At 39.9% G+C, this 19998-nt stretch overlaps 1 protein-coding gene across 18 annotated transcripts in view; it reads right to left on the reverse strand.

The window, feature by feature from the left end:
- Positions 1–19998, reverse strand: part of MKL2 (MKL1/myocardin like 2) — a 275368-nt gene that overhangs the window by 105902 nt on the left and 149468 nt on the right. For 10 of the 18 annotated variants that reach the window (XM_021086567.1, XM_021086581.1, XM_021086571.1 and 7 more), the window contains one exon: positions 17876–17923. The exons of the other annotated variants lie outside the window; for them this stretch is intronic. In XM_021086567.1, the coding sequence (XP_020942226.1) occupies positions 17876–17923 (48 nt within the window). The remainder of the gene's footprint in view (positions 1–17875; positions 17924–19998) is intronic. 18 annotated transcript variants of the gene reach the window in all.

Consider the following 19998-nt stretch of genomic DNA (forward strand, 5'->3'; position numbering starts at 1 on the left):
GTATGGGATCACAAAATAAAGGCACAAATAAACTTACTCTTAGAAATTTCTAGCAGTTTTGGCAAAATAAATTCTTATCTGAATTGATGCAGAATGAAGTCTTTCAAAGAGATTTCTCAACTTATGCTTCACAGAAACATAAATTAATACAGACTTCCTGTATCAATGGCAATTAGTTAAGTAAGAAAGGATTATTAGAAGTCTACAAAATCATCTGCAAAGGAGAAAAGAAAGCAATATTCAGGTCACAAAGTCAGAGTATCTACAATGAAATTTGAGAAACAATTTCATTGGCAACATGGTTAAAAAGAAATTTATACTTGACGTTAAAAACGAAAAAATTTTGCTGAAAGAAAGGAAGGTCTATATAAATGGAGAGATATCATACTGACGGAGTGGAATTAACCCCAAATTAATCTACAGATTCAACACAATCTCAATCATGCTTCCCGCTAGGTTTTTTTTTTTTTTTTTTTTTTTTTTTAAACAAGCTGATTCTAAAATAGAAATAGAGAGGTTCTCTTGTGGCCCAGCAGGGCCCAGCGTTGTCACTGCAGTGGCTTGGGTTCAATCCCTGGCCCAGGAACTTACACATGCTATGGATGCAGCCCCCGCAACCTCCCCCCCCAAAAAAAGAAAAATGGAAATGCAAAGGAACAAGACTATCCAGAGCAATACTGGAAAAGGAGAACAAAGTTGGAGGATTTACCTTAACTAATTTCAAGACTGACTGTAAAGCTATGGTAATCAGGACAGTGTTTCTGGCATAAGGATTAAGAAACAGATCAGTGGTACAGAATGGAGAGCCCAGGCACAGATCCACACTTAAACGACCACCGGATTTTAGACAAAGATGCCAGAGCTTCCCAATGTGGAAGAGGGAGAGTTCCCAACAAATGGTGTTGAAACAACCAGAAATTCACCGGAAAAACATGCATCTCAATCCCTACTTCATACCAGACACAAAAGTCAATTTGAAGTACACTGCAGATGAAACTGTAAAATCAAAAATGGTAAAGCCTTTAGAAGAACACAGAGGAGCGCATACTTCCATGGTTTGGGAGTAGGCGAAGATTTCTTAGGTCACAGAAAGCAGTATCATAAAAAAAAACCAATTAGACTCCATCAAAAATTAAAACTTTTGCTCATCAAAAGACAATTTAAATGAAGAAGTAAGCCACAGACTGGAAGAATATGTTTGCAAAACATGTATTTGAGGAGTTCCCATTGTGACTCAGTGGCTTAAGAAAACAACTAGTCTCCATGGGGATCCCCTGGTCTTGCTCAGTGGGTTAAGGATCTGGCGTTGCCACAAGCTTCGGAGCAGGTCTCAGATGGAGCATCGATCCGGTGTTGCTGTGGTTGTGTAGGCCTGAGCTGCAGCTCTGATTAGACCCTGAGCCTGGGAACTTCCATATGCTGAAGATGCAGCCATAAAAAGACAAAAAAAGCCAAAAACCAAAAAGAAAAAAACCAAACCAACCCACTATTTGGAGTCCCTGCTGTGACGGAATGGGACTGGCAGCATCTCTGGAGCACTGTGATGCAGGTTCAATCCCTGGCCTGCCCCCTGTAAGTTAAGGTTCTGGCATTGCTGCAGCTACATCAGAGGTTGCAGCTGTGCCTCAGATTGGGAACTCCATGTGCCACAGGGCAGCAGCAGAAGAAAAAAAAAAAAGACTAACTTTGCCAAGTGTTGGTGAGGATGTGGCCCAATTAAAACTCTCACACATTTTGGGGACTCAAAATATACGGCCACTTTTGAGCAAAGTCTGCAGCTTTTTATAAACGAAACAACTATCCAGCAATTCCTCTGCTACATACATAACTAAAGAAACGAATTATGTGTACAAGAATATTCACAGAAGCTTTATCAAAATAGCCCCAAAATGGAAACAGCTCAAGTGTCCACTGAAAGGAAAACAGATGACCAGCTCTGGTGGCACACATCAGTATACCACTAAGCAATAAAAGAGAATGGAGTAATGATACATGCCGTGACTCCTAAGTGCAAGAAGCCTTTCACAAAAGAGCACAGACTGTACGATTCCTTTTATACAGAACTCCCCAAAAGATAAACGTAATTGGTGGTGAACTAAACCAGGTCAGTTCTTGTCTCTGAGGGGCTAAGGTGAAGACCGATTGCAAAAACGCATCTGCTTGGTGTACCTTTTAGGTTTGTATTTTTTATTACACCCACACACGTACATGGATTTTGCCTTAGAAAACGTAAACCACTACTGAACCTTTCATAACGATGCTCATGAAGTGTTTGGAGGTGAAGTGTACTCATGTCCACAACTTTTTTTTTTACGTACTTGAAAATTTTGATCGATTAATAACTGAATAGAGGATATATCTATAATCAAGTGCAGAAAAATGTTTCTTTCTTTTTTTTTTTTTTGTCATATGGAGGTTCCCAGGCTAGAGGTCTAATCAGAGCTATAGTCACTAGCCTACACCACAGCCATAGCAATGCGGGGTCCGAGCCACGTCTGTGACCTACACCACAGCTCACAGCAACAACAGATCCTTAACCCACTGACTGAGGCCAGGGATTGAACCTGCATCCTCATGGTTCCTAGTCAGATTTGTTTCCGCTGTGCCACAACAGGAACGCCAAAAAATGTTAATTATGGAACGTAGGAATTTATTATGTGGGCATTTTGTGTATAATCCTTTCGACTTTTCAGTACCATTAAACTTTTTCAAAATAAAATGTTGCCCCCCCCCCAAAAAAAAAACCCGGGTGTCCTTTATTTTTATTTTTTAGGGTTTTTTGGTTTTTTTTTTTTTTGTTTTTTTTTTGTCTTTTTGCCATTTCTTGGGCTGCTCCACGGCATATGGAGGTTCTCAGGCTAGGGGGTTAAGTCAGAGCTGTAGCTGCCGGCCTACACCACAGCCACAGCAACACGGGATCCGAGCCACATCTGCAACCTACACCACAACTCACGGCAACGCCAGATCCTTAACCCACTGGGCGAGGCCAGGGATCGAACCCGCAACCTCATGATTCCTAGTCGAATTTGTTAACCACTGTGCCACAATGGGAACTCCCCAGGTATCCTTTAATTTCTGTCATCAGAAAATAACATGTCATCCTATTCTTGTTAACTTTTAAGTGATAAGACTGACATGCACACTTGGAAACAGCTGCTCTGTGTTGCACAGAAAGCAAATATTGCCACAATTTCTTCCTTCAAAGTTATTATGTTCTATTTTTTACTTTCAACTATGGGGAAGGAGAAATAGAAACATATGGCTCTAATTGCACAAAAACTATGCCTCGTGTCATTTCAAGCAAAACATTCAGAGAAGATTAAATGACAAAACAGTACCTAAAAAACAGGGAACACTGAATGTTTTCTACAACAAAGTGGACCCGAACTGAGAAGACGCACAAATTCAGGTTTAACACTCAAGGCAAAGACTGTTAACCGTTTTGTGGTTCACGGTGACTAACCACGGCTGCCTCTGAATCATCCAGTGGGATGAAAGCTATTTTATGGTGCCATCAGTACAAGAAGAAGGAGTGTTGTGATGGTGCCACACAAACAGGGCTGTGGGGGTGACAAGGGGAAAGGCAAGGACAGTGACAAGAAGGCAGATGAGGAGTTCCCGTCGTGGCGCAGTGGTTAACGAATCCGACTAGGAACCATGAGGTTGCGGGTTCGATCCCTGCCCTTGCTCAGTGGGTTAATGATCCGGCGTTGCTGTGAGCTGTGGTGTAGGTTGCAGACGCGGCTCGGATCCCGCGTTGCTGTGGCTCTGGCTTAGGCCGGTGGCTACAGCTCCGATTCAACCCCTAGCCTGGGAACTTCCATATGCCGCGGGAGCGGCCCAAGAAATAGCAACAACAACAACAACAACAACAACAACAAAAAAAAAAAAAAAAAAAAAAGAAGGCAGATGAACCACATGTGCAAAAACAGAGTCCCAAGAGTGCATGACGTAGAGGAAAGAACTAGAGGCTCAGCAAGGCTGGCGGTCGGCACGCAGGAACCCAAGTGAAGACTGGAGAGCGAGGCATGGTTTAGGCCATGGAAGGATGGAAAGGTCCATTCGGTGTCTGGACTTTATCCTGGAGGCAAGGTGGGGTCACTCGGTGGTGGGCGAGGCTGTTACACCTACACATAAGAAGGAGAAAGATGGCCCGGCAGCTGTGTGGAGGGAGCAGGGACAATGAGCAGGTTGTTGCAACTCCCCAGGGCAGCAAAGACAGAGGAGGTGGGACAGACCAGAAGTCATTTTCCTGTGGTTTCTCGGAAAAACCTTATATTAATCCTTATACACGGTAATGTGACCTATCCTCAACTGGCAGTGCTGCCTAGACTTTAGAGCCACATGTCAAGCGATTAAATTATTGAAACGTGCAACCTACTTAATAGTAGATACACTTTTTCTTAAAGGAAACGCAGTGTTGGGAGAAAAGACCAGTAATTCATCATGAAAATTACGTTTCAAACCAAGAGACCATGCAACAGTCTGATCTTTTTTAGCCAGCAAAAAAGTGCTAAAATCTCAAACATGAAACTTAAAGAGAAAGGAAGACATTATTGGAAATACCATTTTTCTTTGTCTTCCGTTTTTCTGCTTTCTTCTTTTTCATACGGAGTCAATCCTAAACCTCAATAAAAAATGATTTAACTCTAAGAACAGGAAAGAGGTTTATAACTCAGCACCTGCATTGGCGTCAGAAAGATCTGGGTTCAGACAAACCCCAATCTGCCATTTCTAGCCATGCAACGTGGGGGAAGCCTCCAAAGAAGAAGGTAATAATGAGGTAGGTTCCTCACATATAAACCAGGAGTGACAACTCTTGCCCAACTGGCACAAGTGCTGGGAGGATTAAATAAGGAAATGCAAGTAACATGCCAAGTGCACTGCACGCACCATAAGAAGCCATCGGAAAACACGTGTGCCCAGTCCCTTCTCCTTCTTACCTATGGTTTCTAGCAAAAATAACTAAGAGAAAAGAGGATAAAGGTTTTTCCCCCCACCCCAAGAACAATATAAATATGTGTGACCTCTTTGGAAAATGGTTTTCAAATGGTCTTTACCCCTCAATAAACAACATTACTGAAAAGTAAATATGCTCATTAAGTAAAGATGCAGCTTGTTTATAAAGTCTTCTCAAGGGAGTTCCTGTTGTGGAGCAACAGAAACGAATTCAACCAGGAACCGTGAGGTTGCAGGTTTGATCCCTGGCCTCGCTCAGTGGGTTGGGGATCCGGTGTTGCCATGAGCTGTGGTGCAGGTTGCAGATGCAGGTGGGATCTGGTGTTGCTGTGGCTGTGGCTGGCAGCCGTAGCTCCAATTAGACCCCCTAGCCTGGGAACTTCCATGTGCCGTGGGTACAGCCCTAAAAAGCGGAAAAAAAAAGAAGTCTTTTCAAAATGGTCATGCCTGACCAGTCTCAAGAAAATCTATCCAAATGATACAAAAGTATAAAAAAAAGTATACTATGAATCTGTTACCTGCTTCAATAACAATAAATAATAATATGCAAGGAATAATAATAAAAAAAGCAAAAGGATAAGTGTGAGTAGGGGAGAAGAATAGAAGGGAATGAGTTTTTTTGAGTATCCTTCTTTATATAGTTCTTTGAACCATGGTAATTTTTCACGTATTTTAAAAAGTGAAACTAAATCAGTGAGGACTGGGAACACATTAAAAATGAATACAAGCAGAAACAAATGAACCTAATTATATATGTCAAATTGGTAACATCACAAAACAAAGAAAGGAATGAATCCAAGACATCCTTAAGTGCAGTCAGGACTGTACACCCTCAATGCAAGACAGTCTCTGGACAAAACTCCAGAGCAATTTTGAATTTAATAGGCTTGTTGTTAGCAGCAGTATTGGGAGTGTAATCCTGAGATAGTCTATGTATTGTAGGACTGAGTTAATGAGGAAGTAGACTAATTATTTCAGGATCAAGGTTTTCATTTTGGAGGAAAAAAAAATACATAAAAAATGGAGGAAGGAGAGGAAAAAGCCTATGGTATTAGACTGGAGGTACATTTGTGATTTTTATTAACTTTTAATTTTAATGTAACATACATACAACAAAGTGCACCTATCGTAACGTACAATTTGCTAAGTATTTATAAACTGAACACACCCATGCAGCCAGCATTAGGAAACCAGTAACTTCTCAGACCCTAAAAGCTTCGGCTATCAAAAATGATAACAGTAATGGATAGAACTTTTCTGATTTTTTAAAAAAAAATAAACCTATGCGTCCAAAGTGATATGTCTCCTAAAAAAGAAGGTTCTTCTTTTCAGAAGAATGAATGCCAGCTAATAAAGAGAAGGAATTTTCAAATTGGAGAAACATCAATTTTAACTATCTTTATAATAATTTATTCAGGCAAGAATCACCATTAAAACCATGGGTGAAAGATGGGTGGGAAATGTAACAGCCAGTCTCAAAACGCCATCGCCCCCTGTTACTTTGCAATTAAGTATACAGGAGTTACTTATTAATTACAAAGAGGACACAGGAGAAATAGGGGGTGAGGGGAAACACCACCTTAACCAAGGGATCAAACTGATATCACCAATAATGGAACAAACTGTCACACACATCCTGATGTAATTCACCGAGGACACCATGTCACCGGTGTAACATTCCCACCAAAATGTTTAATCTGGACTGATCACAAGGATCTGAAACGCACAAATCCAAATCAAAGGTTATTTTGCAAAATAAGAAAAATGTAAAATCATGAAAGATGTTTTTTAAAGGAAGTGGCTGTGAATACAAAATAGTACAGCCATGGAGTTCCCATTGTGGCTCAGCAGAAATGAAGCTGACTAGCATCCATGAGGGCGTGGGTTCAATCCCTGGCCCTGCTCAGTATGTTAAGGATCTGCCATTGCTGCAAGGGGTGGTGTAGGTCGCAGAGATGCTCATATCTGACATGGCTGTGGCTGTGGTTGTGGTTGTGGTTGTGGTTGTGGCGTAGGCCAGCAGCTGCAGCTCTGACTCGACCCCTACCCTAGGAACGTTCATATGCTGCATCTGTGGCTGTGAAAAATAAAATAAAATACTACAGCCACTTTAGAGGATAGTTTCATACACAACTAAACATGCTCTTACCACACAATCCAGCAATCATGCTCCTTAGTATTTGCCCAGAGGAGCTGAAAATTTACGTCCACACAAAAACCTACACACAAATGTTTACAGCAGGTTTTTCCATAACAAACAAAACTTGGAAGGAACTGAGATGTCTGTACACAGGCGAATGGGTAAAGAAACTGGTGTATTTAGACAGTGGAATATTATATACTACCTTATCGCCATTAATTTTTGTGAAGGTGGAAACTTTTTTGGTATAAAGGAGAATGCATTTATTTTTAGAAGATGCATGCTGCCATGTTTTGACATGCCTACAACTTACTAGTCAATGGCTCTTAAATAAAAAGTTAATAAACTTCTCTAAGTTTCGGAGTTAAAAGGAATACATAAAAAGATTGCTACCATATTATAGGAAATCAGAAGAGAAAATGTCCATTTATATTTTTCCATAGAAAAGACACAAATGATTCATAGAACAAGATTTTTATTTTAGTCTTTAAATGTCAGACACTTTATTATGAAAAAAAAAATCGCCACTAAGAGGATGATCTATTATTAGGTTCTCAATTTTACCAGCAAATCTTAAAATACATTTGTTTAAAATATGACAAAGGACAAAATGACTCTGTGGATATTTTCCACTTTAAGAATTTTTTAAATTTCCTCATTCATTTAGCTGAGTACCCTCAAAGGTACTCTAAAGCTAGAATGAAGAGAGACACAAGCCTGCCTGACAGCATCTGAGAAGAGGATAAAGTGAAACATGACAGGAGAAGGGAACACTGAACAGGGCCATGAGTTTTTCTTTACCTGTTTGAATGTCCACATGAACAAACTTCATACAGCATCGACTGTACATGCTGGGTACGTTCAAACTAGAAGCAATCCTGACAGATTTGACGAGCCTGATGGCGACTGTACAATGTCTCTAACTCAACAAACTCTTTGGGTAAAACTATTCTGCCCAAGTAAAACATTAACATGTAAAATTTTAGCTGTATATGTGGTTATGTGTATACTTCTTATAACTATATAAAAGGTAAAAAGCAATAGTTTATCTTCAAAATACCTTTATTTTTAACTATCCTCCACAGAAAACTTATCTTTCCTATTGTAATACTGCTCTTTAGAACCCTAGACAACTATAGCCAACCCCATCTTTACAACTTTTTTTTATTTTTATTTATTTTTTGTCTTTTTGCCATTTCTTGGGCCACTCCCGCGGCATATAGAGGTTCCCGGGCTAGGGGTCGAATCGGAGCTGTAGCTGCCAGCCTACGCCAGAGCCACAGCAACGCAGGATCCAAGCCATGTCTGTGACCTACACCACAGCTCACGGCAACGCTGAAACCTTGACCCACTGAGCAAGGGCAGGGATCGAACCCGCAACCTCATGGTTCCTAGTTGGATTCGTTAACCACTGCGCCATGACGGGAACTCCAACAACTTTTGTTTAGAAATAGATGCTTGTCTTTGCATTATTTAATCCCCCGACCCTCAGTTTAAAAGTCTCATAAAATGGGAATCATTACAACCTACCTAATAAGGTAAATGTCTGTACCTATTTAGGGAAGAAAACCTCTCTTTACTGGCAGAATTTAGCACTTTAACTTGGCTGTTTATCATTTTGGGGTCCAGGCCCGTGGATGGTCCTGGAGGAAGACCAGTGATGTGTAGAAACACATGGAAGAACACACAGAGGTCTTGCTGCAGGCGGATTAAAAATATGTATACGGACTGGTTATATCATAGAAGAGAGTGAGAAAGTATTTTGTTTTACTGAGAAGACACAGGGTACTAAGAAGGTCAGATTATAAGTGTAAAATAATTTAAACCGCTATATTCTTAAAAAGCAAAGGTGGGGGAAAGCATCTTCTAAAAAATGTCTGGCTTAAAAGTTTTATTGGAAAAGATTCTGTATTTAAACAACGTAACACATTAATTCAAATAATTATGTTTTCAAACATTCTGGACAAAAAAAATGGAATTGGATATATGAAACATTCAATAAAAAATATATTCTAAAGTACACAATATGAGTCTGTATCGATGATTCTAATTGTTACACACACAGTGTTTTTATCCTTCATTTATCCAGGATGATCCTATTTACTTGGTTTCTACCTGTTATTGTCAACAGGTTGCCTGGGCCAAATAAGAGTGAGAACCTGACAGCGCTTCACTGGGGCTGAACCCCTGCTCCAGGCCTGGCTCCTCTGGATCTCTGGGGCCAGCCTGGACACACACGCCTCATTCGCTCCGCCCACCACTAGTGACTCCCATCTGTTCTTTGTCCCCTAACTCACTGTGGCTTCTCAGTGACTGTGAGGCAGCCACATGAGGGCACAGATGGGCAGCAAGGGTGGCGGTATGACCCAAGGGGGGCCCAAGGGTAAAGCAGGAAGGGCAGACCTCAGAGAGCCAGACTGCAGAGATTTTGATCAAATTGTGTTTCTACGATCGCTAGATGACCTCCGTGATACTATACTTTCTTTCTATCACACCACTTACCACCATGATAAAACTCTTGATCAACATAAATTCTCTTTAAGGCTCTGTTCGTCAACAAAGGATGAGGATCTGTGATGTGTTGTAAAGATGCAAGTGGACGTCTGGGTGGCTCTAAGTAGAATCCCTCCGATATTTACATAATCACAAGCTACCAAATCACTCTGATAGTCCCCATTATACAGCATTTTTTTTTAAATAAGGGTTTTTTTTCTTCATTGATATAACAGTATTATATGTACATTATGAAAAACACAAACTGTAGAAATGAAAGGAAGTGAAGCTGATGTAATTCATTCCAGAGCATTTTCCCCCTATGTGTGGGTTTTCTTTTTTGGAAGGAAGGGGAAGGATGGGAGGATGTAAAGAGAATGGCCAGCTGCATCCATGACGAATCTGCAATTTTATTCTTTGCTTTTTCACTTAGTATAACCTAGATATTCTTGACAAGAAAATTCCCATTAATACATGAGAAGAAAAATAGAACCTTTAGCTATCTCCTCTAGATTCTCTTGCCAAATTGAATCAAATTCAAATACTGAGGCAAAAAGAATTTTCCTTCATTTTAATATTATAAAGAGAAAATAATATAAAATCAGTTGTGCTGACCAGTGAAACCTTTCCTCCTTGAGGCTCCAAAAAATAAAACGATGACCTATTTTTTTTAATTGAGGTAGTTGATTTATAATATTATATTAGTTTCAGGTGTACAATATAGTGACTCAAAATTTTTATAGATTATACTGCATTTATAGTTATTATAAAATATTGGCTATATTCTCTATGATGTACAATATACCCTTGTAGCTTATTTATTTTATACACAGTATTACTCTCCTACCCCTATCTTGCCCCTGCTCCCTTCCGTTTTCCCCACTGGCAACTGCTAATTGGTTCTATCTATCTGTGAGTCTGTTTCTTTTTTTGTTATATTCACTAGTTGGTTTTATCTTTTAGATTCCACATATAAGTGGTAACATACAGGATCTGTCCTTCTCTGACTTATTTCACTAAAGCATAATACACTCCTCCAGGTGTATCCATGTTGTTGCAAATGACAAAATTTCCTCTTTTTTGTAGCAGAGTAGTATTCACACACACCCCCCCCATATCTTCTTTATCCATTTATCTACTGATGGGCACTTAGGATGTTTCCATATTCTGGCTTTTTTTTTTTTTTTTTTTTTTTGCCACAGCCATGGCATGTGGAAGTTCCCAGGCCAGGGATCAAACCTGTGCCATAGCTATGACCCGAGCCACAGCAGTGACAATGCCAGATTCTTATCCCACTGAGCCACAAGGGAACTCCTATATTCTGGCTATTGTAAATAATGCTGCTATGACCACTGGGATGCGTGTAAAAAGATGATTTCTTGAACCAAATAAATAACTATGTCACTGGCTTCAAGTGACCTAAGAAGTTCTAACAAGTTATCTTTTATGACAATCTTGCTGACCATTCTGTACAAGAGCAGAAGCTGGAAAGCCACTTACCAGGAGAACCAAACACCCATCCGTCTTTAACCAAAGGTTTGATTTCACTCATTCACTGACCAACTGGCTGGGAGCAACTTGGTGTTCTCAGCAAAGCCTGAATGTTCGGGCAGATGCAAGAGTTCAAGGACACTGCTGCTGTAATCCAGTCAGAAACTAAGTGACTGGATCTCAGAGAGAAAAGGGGTTGCAGTGGTAAAGCCCTGACCCCTGTGCTAAAATCCCAGCTCCAGACTCCTGTTTTCCGTGCTCATGGAATAACAGCAGGACTATGCTCAACCTCTTGCCACAAGAAACTAGAAGACTGGGCAGAATACATGAAACAATTGCTTTCCTACACTGGGAAGCAGGCAACACAGGACTGGGACCCCAGAGAGAAGGGGAATAAATGAGAGGAGCCCCATGACGCCCTGGCTTTCTGTCTGAAGGCAACTTCTAGAATGGGAGTAACTCAAACAGAGCTGGTGAGGCTTGCTAAACGGAGACAGGTGAGAGCCTGGGGAAGCTGAGACAGCCAGATGCTGCAGTGTAGATTTCTGACAAAGAGCTCCAGAAATTTGCATAAGAGTGCCTCTGAGTCTTCGCTGAGTTCTAAGCTACATGTCTACAAAAGAAAATTTCATAAGGCCGGGCAAGAAACGACCAGGAAACTGTAACTGAACAGTCCCCAGAGCGCACACAAGGTTGGGAATGTATGACCTCCAAGCAGCCTGCCTGCAAAGTCCTCCCGGTGCATTTCGTGGGGTGTCAGCCCAATTCCAAAAGGGTCAAAGCCCTGGCAGTTAAGGCACCAGATTTTCCTAGCAAAGCTTTAAAAAGGCCTTGTGGGTGATCCAAAAATCCAACACTCTTACCAAACCAAAGCCCAACACCCTTTAAATGAAGAAGCAAAGGCGAAACATGGCCAACTCGGCAATGTAACACCCATGATGTTACATCCAATAAAAAATTATGAGACGACTTGCCAAGAGGCAGGAAAATGTCTCATAAAAGGAGAACGACGTGTCAATAAAAATACAACCCTGGAGTTCCCGTCGTGGTGCAGGGGAAACGAATCCGACTAGGAACCATGAGGTTGTGGGTCCAATCCCTGACCTCGCTCAGTGGGTTAAGGATCCAGCGCTGCTGTGAGCTGCGGTGTAGGTCGCAGACGCGGCTCGGATCTGGCACTGCTGTGGCCCTGGCGGAGGCTGGCAGCTGTAGCTTCGATTAGACCCCTAGCCTGGGAACCTCCATATGCTGCGTGTACAGCCCTAAAAAAAAAATACAACCCAGAAATGACAGGAAAAAGAGATTAACAGCAATTATAACTGTATGCAAGTATTTAACGGAAAATGTGAATATCATGAAAAGAGAAACGGACAATGCAAAAAGGAGGCTCTGAAGATAAAAAAACCTAAATTAAACATTTTATTGGATAGAATTAGCAACATATTACACCTGCATTAGAAAAGATCAGTAAACACCCTAAAAAATGAAGCATGGCTAATAAGATGTAAAAACAATAATGAAAAGAAATACGAAAAGACTTGAAATAAATAGGCAAGAAAAGAAGAATAAAGGATCAGAGAACAGATTGGACAAATATAACATACAACAAAATATTAGATTTAAACTCAGTTGTGGCAAGTTGCCTCTAAGACAGCCACCAATCATTCCAGACTTCTGGTGTTTATGCTTGTATAATCCTTTCCCCTTGAGTAATTTGCCCCCCCCTTTTTTTTTTTTTTTTTTGCTTTTTAGGGCTCCACCTGTGCCATATGGAGATTCCCAGGCTAGAGGTTGAATCTGAGCTGCAGCTGCCAGCCTGCACCACAGCTATGGCAACGTGGGATCTGAGCCATGTCTGCGACCTACACCACAGCTCAGAGCAATGCCGGATCCTTGACCCACTGAGTGAGGCCAGGGATTAAACCCGTGTCCTCATGGATACTAGGCAGGTTCATTACCGCTGAGCCATGATGGGAACTCCAGCAATTTGCTCCTAATCAATTGAATATGACCGTGCTGAGGGAATGTTGCCAAAAATGATCACCTTTTTCTTGCTGGCATTCTTCTTTCACTGGCTTTGACATAGTAAGCTGCCATGAAGAACAGTCCCATGTGGCAAGGAACTGAGGCCCTCAGCCCAACAGCCCTCAAGCTATCTTGGCATAAATCTTGCCAACAACAACTGATGGTCAGAAATGGATCATTCCCCAGCTCAACCTCCCCCATGAAACCTTAGCCTTGCCTGATACCCAACTGCAGGCTTGACAGGCAGAGGTACCCAGTTAATAAGCTGTGCATAAATTCCTGATTCACAGAAACTGTCCTGTATTAAGATGCTACAGTGTGAAGCAGTTTGTTACATGGCAAAAGGTAAACTAACTTACCAAGTATATCAATAATTACTTTAAATGTAAACAATCTAAACATTGCAACTGAAAGACAGAGACTTAGGCTAAAAAAAGAAAAATCCAGCCCTACGTTCTCTATGAGAAAAGTACTTTAAATATAAAGGTACAGATGGGTTAAAGGTAAAAGCTAGGAAAGGATATACCATGCAATGCTCATTACCAAGAATGGAAGGATACTTCCCAACATAAAGAAGTGAATTCATCACGAGTAAAATATATGTAGTAAAATATATGTAGTAAAAACAATACTGAAAAGAGACATAAACAAATCCACAATCGTAGGTGGGGTTTTCAGTATATCTTTCTGAGTATTTGCTCGAACAACTAAAAAGAAAACCATGGGCTACATAAGACTGCAACAATCCTAAAAAACCAAGTGGACCTAACCTAATTTATATAACATGACACCACCCAGGGTACAGAAAATCTTCATGGTCATTTAAGAAATGTATACATTTTTATGAGAGTATACTTTAAATACTTTAAGTGTAACAGGTGAGGAAAACAAAAACCAAAGTACTGTCTAAAGCCACTGGACTCAAACTAAGTTCTTAGATTCCATTAAATTTCAACTTTTTAAACCTACCTTTATCTCACCGGTGTGAGTTAAAATTCCTTTATTTGGAAAATCCTCCAAAATTAAAATATGAGGATGTCCGAATAAAAAATCTTCAAATTTTTGAAGGTGTAATACAGCACCTGTTTCCGCTGAGGGCTGAGAAAGTGTCCAGCAACCAAGCAAGCACCTACTCCACTTCTATGCACAAATAAACAAGCACACAATTATGCAACTAGGGATTTCCACTACTTAGCAAGTTATGTACCCAGATTTCATTTCTTTGAAAAAGAGACTATCTAGCAAAAATAGTGAGAGAGAGAAAAATCTACATTAGAAAAATGTACTAGAAAAGCAAAACTTTCTGCTAAGAGCATGCCTAGTTAAGAAGATCACTTTTTAATTCTTGGCTTGAGGAAAACATAATATAAATATGTATATATATTATATATAATATTATGTTATAAACATATGTATCTTTATCATCACATATATTTTTTACGCCTCAATAAAGAGCCACGCAACTCTTTAGTACATTCAAAACTATTTGTGATCCATTACGAAGCAACTTTTTACTTCACTTTCATTTGCATTTTACTAAGGAGACCTCTACAGCATCCTGGGTTTCCGACAGGTTATTAGAACATGATAAAAATGAGCTTTCTTTTTACTGCTCATTTTAAGAGGCCTGGTTGAGATCATCTATCAATTAATTTATCTCCTGTGTCCTATTTTAAAATTTGTGCAAAACATATTACAAGCCTACGACAGAATCAGATATCAAATCATAAGAAACGTGTTGATGTTAAGACTCTTTTATTTAATAGTTGAAACTCTGTACCTTCATCCAAAGGATTAACTTACTGAAAAGAAACATGCGCAGAAGGAAACAAACCACACAGAATCGCCCAACAAACCTGATCCTTCAAAGGTGGACTGCTGTTCACCTCGGAACTTCATACACGCCACCCTCAGACTTCAGACTGGGACAACCATGCTGCTGTAGCCTTTAAAGCCAACTCTAAGCCCCATTATCCTAATTACCCATTTCCTTAAGCCGTCCAGCCTCCAATTCTCTTGGGCTCTGCCCTTCTCATTTATTTTTAGCACCATATTCTTTTTTTAACAAATAAATGTATAATAATACACAAAATATTTTAAGAGAACTCAGATTAGTTGAAAAAAACAATTTATAGATCTGTTCTCCCACCCCATGACCTGAGAGCATCGTCTCAACAACTGCTATCACACCAAGAGTTTATAGAATAGTCTACAACACTAGATCTGTTTCTGTTCTCACATATTCCAAAGGTCACTATGAAACAAGTCATCATATACACATTTATATGTTTAATATATATGTTTGTTTTTTAAAAGATCGCTTGATTTTAATCAAACACTTTGTTAAATAATTGGGTTCATAAATGAAAGAATTTTAATTTAGACATGTGATTGTGACATAGATTTCCTGGGATCAAACCAAAAAAGAAGAAAAATTTAAAAGACGACTCAGAGCAAGAAATCTCTTTAAACATAACAAAATGTTTTATTACTTCAAAATGCCAAGTCTTCTGTACAGTACTTATCATACACATCAGATGCCTCCAAAGAGTCTCAGCAACCGCATCTACTATCTTAATCTCTTCAGAACAAGTACATAAGAAGGAGGAAAAATCTATAAATCAGTCCTTGATGACAGAGGGTTTGTTTAGGAGTTGACCAAATGGAATGACCCTGCTGGAATTCCTTCAAGCGGCCTGTGAAAATGTCAGAACGGAGTCTGTTTTGGAGGTCATAGTCCCTAGAGAGCTCTGAGTTTTGGCCTGTTTGTCTTTTCACATGCTTTAATATTTGAAAATCGTTCCTTGTAGACACTGACTGATGCCCAGGGAATGCTAGGATTGTGGGAACTGGCAGTACCCGCGAGAGGGACAAACTTCATGGGAACCCCGTGCCTACTCCATCTGCCCTCGCAGCTCCCTTACGCTAAGTGTTCCGTGAATATCACGTAGGCAACACGGCCAGGCATTAAAAAAACTGCTTGTCATTCTGACGTTTTTAAAAAGAAATACTTGTGGAAGAGGGGGCAAAAATTACTGGGACTACTGAAAGAAACACTAAGTATAAAACACCACAGCGGAACCCTGAAAAACTGTATTCACTTAGTACGAATTTAAACATTGCATTCTCAAAATATACACGATAATAACAAATAGTTATAAAGGGTTAATTATATGCCCACATTGTTCTAAGCACTGACTTGGATTAATTCATTTAACCCTACAGCAACCTTATAAAACAGGTTCTAGTGTGACCCCCATTTGCAGAGGAGGAAACTGAGGCAAAGAGAGGATAACTCATTTGTCTAAGTTCACATAGCTCGCAATGGGGGAACCCGCCAGGACAGCTCGAGTGGCGCCCTTAACCACTGTGCAGGCCCAACCCCTGCGCCTCTTCCATGGTATTTTACAGCAAGCACGCGATGCTGGGTGCCTACAGCACGTGCTGAGGACTGAGGCTGTGTCATGTACACGTAGCTCCTATCAGGGCTTTATTTCATTTAAGCCACCAATAACCTCAGAGGTCCATGACTCCTATTTAGAGATGAAAGACACAGGCTGTGTGGCCTCACACCACACATCCAGGGCAGCGGAGTAGGCTCAGGCCTTCACTCTGCACCCTCTTTCTTAAAAATCAGGTTCTTCTTCCTCCCAGTTATTTGGGCAAATCATCTCCAAACTAATTTTCTTTAGTTGAGGAATCACTTTCAAAGATCTGTGTATCTAACAATTTTATGAGACTAGATTACATTTTGAATTACCATCAATGTACCAGACGCATAAAATCTAAGAAATATTTAGGGTAGGAGATACAATGATTATTTAATAAATGTTTTCTAATAACAAGAAGTACACCCATTTCCACTCTTGTAATACTGATTTCTTTCAATGCTTTGAGAAAGCTAAGCATTCCGATGTGGCAAACTTTACTTTTATCTAACATGAAATGGCTGTTGGATCAGGCGTTCTAATCGATATCCTTAAATGCTATGTCGGGAACAAGGATTCTGTCAAAGAGCCTCTCCTGTTTTGCAGCTATGAACCTTAAAGCTGCAGGGAGGGCTGACAAATTCCAACATTTGTCAGTTTCAAAACTTAGCCTACAAGAACCAAAAGCAAGTTGTGAATCAGACTTTTTGCTTTTCTCATTATAGCTTTACTAAACATAGAGGTCATACATCAAAAATTTAAGTTGGTGAAACAGATACCCAACTATCAGCATTTTGATAATGAAAGCAACAGCATAAACAACCATAAAAGGACAAGAATAATTTGGGCTTACAAAAAAAAAAAGCTAAAATATTGTCTTTTATCTGCCGACTATAAAAATGTTAACACATACCTGCCAACCCTTGAAAACCATGAATAGAAAGATACTGCATATTCTAAATTAGATATATTAGATATATTAGAAATACAAAATGAGTCCATTTCTCTTTCCTTTTAAAAATGGGGGAGGGAGCATCTGACTAATGAAGCGAGCTGGCATGTATGTTTAATAATACATCTGTGAGGAACGCGTTAAACAGCGACATTACTAATTCATATCTATGGAAAATTCCATCAGTTAGCTGAGATGGAAGTCATCTTCCATTCTTTCTGTTTCTGCTGCCCAATGAATAGCGCAAGGCAAAAGTGACAATGAGGAATAAGAACACATGATGCGATGAGGAAGGGCAGCCAGAGAAAGACACATGGGCGGAAAGCTACCATACGGAGAGGAGAGTACGATGGGCAAACCGCGACACAGAGAGCTTCTGAGACTTACCCCAGCTCACAGACTGAGTCAGCAGAGGCGACTGGAGTCCTGTTAATACTAGTGAGGGCAGCAGGTGAGGAAGCCAGCGGTAGGGATGGATTTAAAAGGAGTTAGAAAAACAGTGGGTATAGTATTTGCTACTTAGTCTAGGCGATTCTTAACTATAAGCCAAAAAGAAAATTCCAGTACATTTGTTATTCCAGCGTATTTGTCCTGTTGCTTTCTGTTCACAATAGTACTTTATTACTCATATCTTAAAATTAAAAAAAGGAAAAAAAATCATGGATCACTTTTTTTTTTTTTTCCAGTCCACTCCCTGTAATTTATCAGGTCCTTTTAGAGTTATGGTAGAAAGCAGGCATCCCATACCTATCCTTTCTCTTCCTTTTAAGCTAGAAGAGGTCACAGTGTTTGGGTTAGGTGGCAGACATAAGTAAAAAGAGCCCTGACTTAATTTTAACAAAGTTTCTCCGCCCAGCATAAGGTCTGATTATAAATTGACTATTCAATTCCAAGTAGCCTTAAAAGGTCTAAGTAGCTAGGCAGTTATAGTTGAGTAATATTTATGAACTAATCATTTATATTAAATATGTTATTTTTAAAAAACTGCTGAGAGACAGGAAAGTCTGTTTCTTAATAAAATAGTTTCAGTTTATTCACTGGTCCAGTGCCTAATAAACACTACATGGTGGACTCCAGTTTTATGAAAATTACCTCAATCTATTTAAGAAACAATGTACTTCTATGACTAATAACTCTCGAAAAGTCTTGTAAAAGGTTTAGGTAAACATTTTGTAAGTTTAATGAAGTCTCATGATGGATTACGCTGCTAATTACGACTATTTTTTTTTTTGTCTTTTTTTTTGTTGTTGTTGTTATTGTTGTTGTTGTTGCTATTTCTTGGGCCACTCCCATGGCATATGGAGGTTCCCAGGCTAGGGGTTGAATCGGAGCTGTAGCCACCGGCCTACGCCAGAGCCACAGCAACGCAGGATCCGAGCCGCGTCTGCAACCTACACCACAGCTCACGGCAACGCCGGATCGTTAACCCACTGAGCAAGGGCAGGGATCGAACCCGCAACCTCATGGTTCCTAGTCGGATTCGTTAACCACTGCGCCACGACAGGAACTCCACGACTATGTTTTAAAGCTTACTTTTAGCAGAAATGTTAACTGTTGACACTCCAAGGGCATTTTTCCCAGAGGACACAACTTAAAGATTGCATAAATAACTCAAAATGAGCCTTCAGGGGTGCTACACCTGGGGCCTGTGGTCTTACTGATACACTTTTGCAACGTAAGCTTCATCCACCCCCTTGGTGATAACTGAAGCACTCTTTTCAGTCAGTGTGCTGACACTACCAGCTGCGAATGGAAGGCTGTAAATGAAAGCCCAGCCCTCTCCCTCCCTCCACACACACACCGGGTGTGGTTCAGCAATGCACTGAAGCAAACTAAATTCTCAGGAACAGCAGAACTATCTAAATAAGAAACCCCTAGTAGAAGAAAGAAGGCAGACAGGATTACAGGTGCTTGCTGACACTGTGAAACAAAACATGCTATTCAAAAGGAGACTTTATAAAGTCCATTGCGAAAGAGAGTACCTCACCCTTAAGCTGCTTATACGGTTTCTTTTTCATTTTGAAGGGTTCAAGAAATTGTCACAAACAAAATGTATGAGAGCTGCCACAATTAATCAAGAATTTCATCTGCAGCTGCCAGGAAGTTCACGGCTTACTTTTAAACTTTTAATTGTGTGCAGTATAAGTCCTAGAGCTTAATTTTAAAAATATATTAGAAATTGACTAAGGAAAATTATATTCGAGGAGTACATGTTTCTCTTCTCAAAGTACTCTTCAGTAACACCTGAAAGTGGGAAAGGAAATTATCTAAATGTATCAGAATGTTAATTAATAACTTTGAGAATTATTTTAATTATTCAATATCCTAAACATGGTAACAATAAAGCAATGACAAGACGATTTTACACAAAGTTATTCATTTCCATCACCTCCAGTTAGAGAGAGTGAAAGCAAGAATCCCACACTTCCATGTCTTGGTTATTTAGCATTTATTTTTTTCTTTCCCATTTATGACACTGTGAGAATTTTATGTCTGGCTCTTTGCTCCAG

This window comes from Sus scrofa, chromosome 3 (assembly GCF_000003025.6).
Source record: "Sus scrofa isolate TJ Tabasco breed Duroc chromosome 3, Sscrofa11.1, whole genome shotgun sequence".
NCBI lineage: Eukaryota > Metazoa > Chordata > Mammalia > Artiodactyla > Suidae > Sus > Sus scrofa.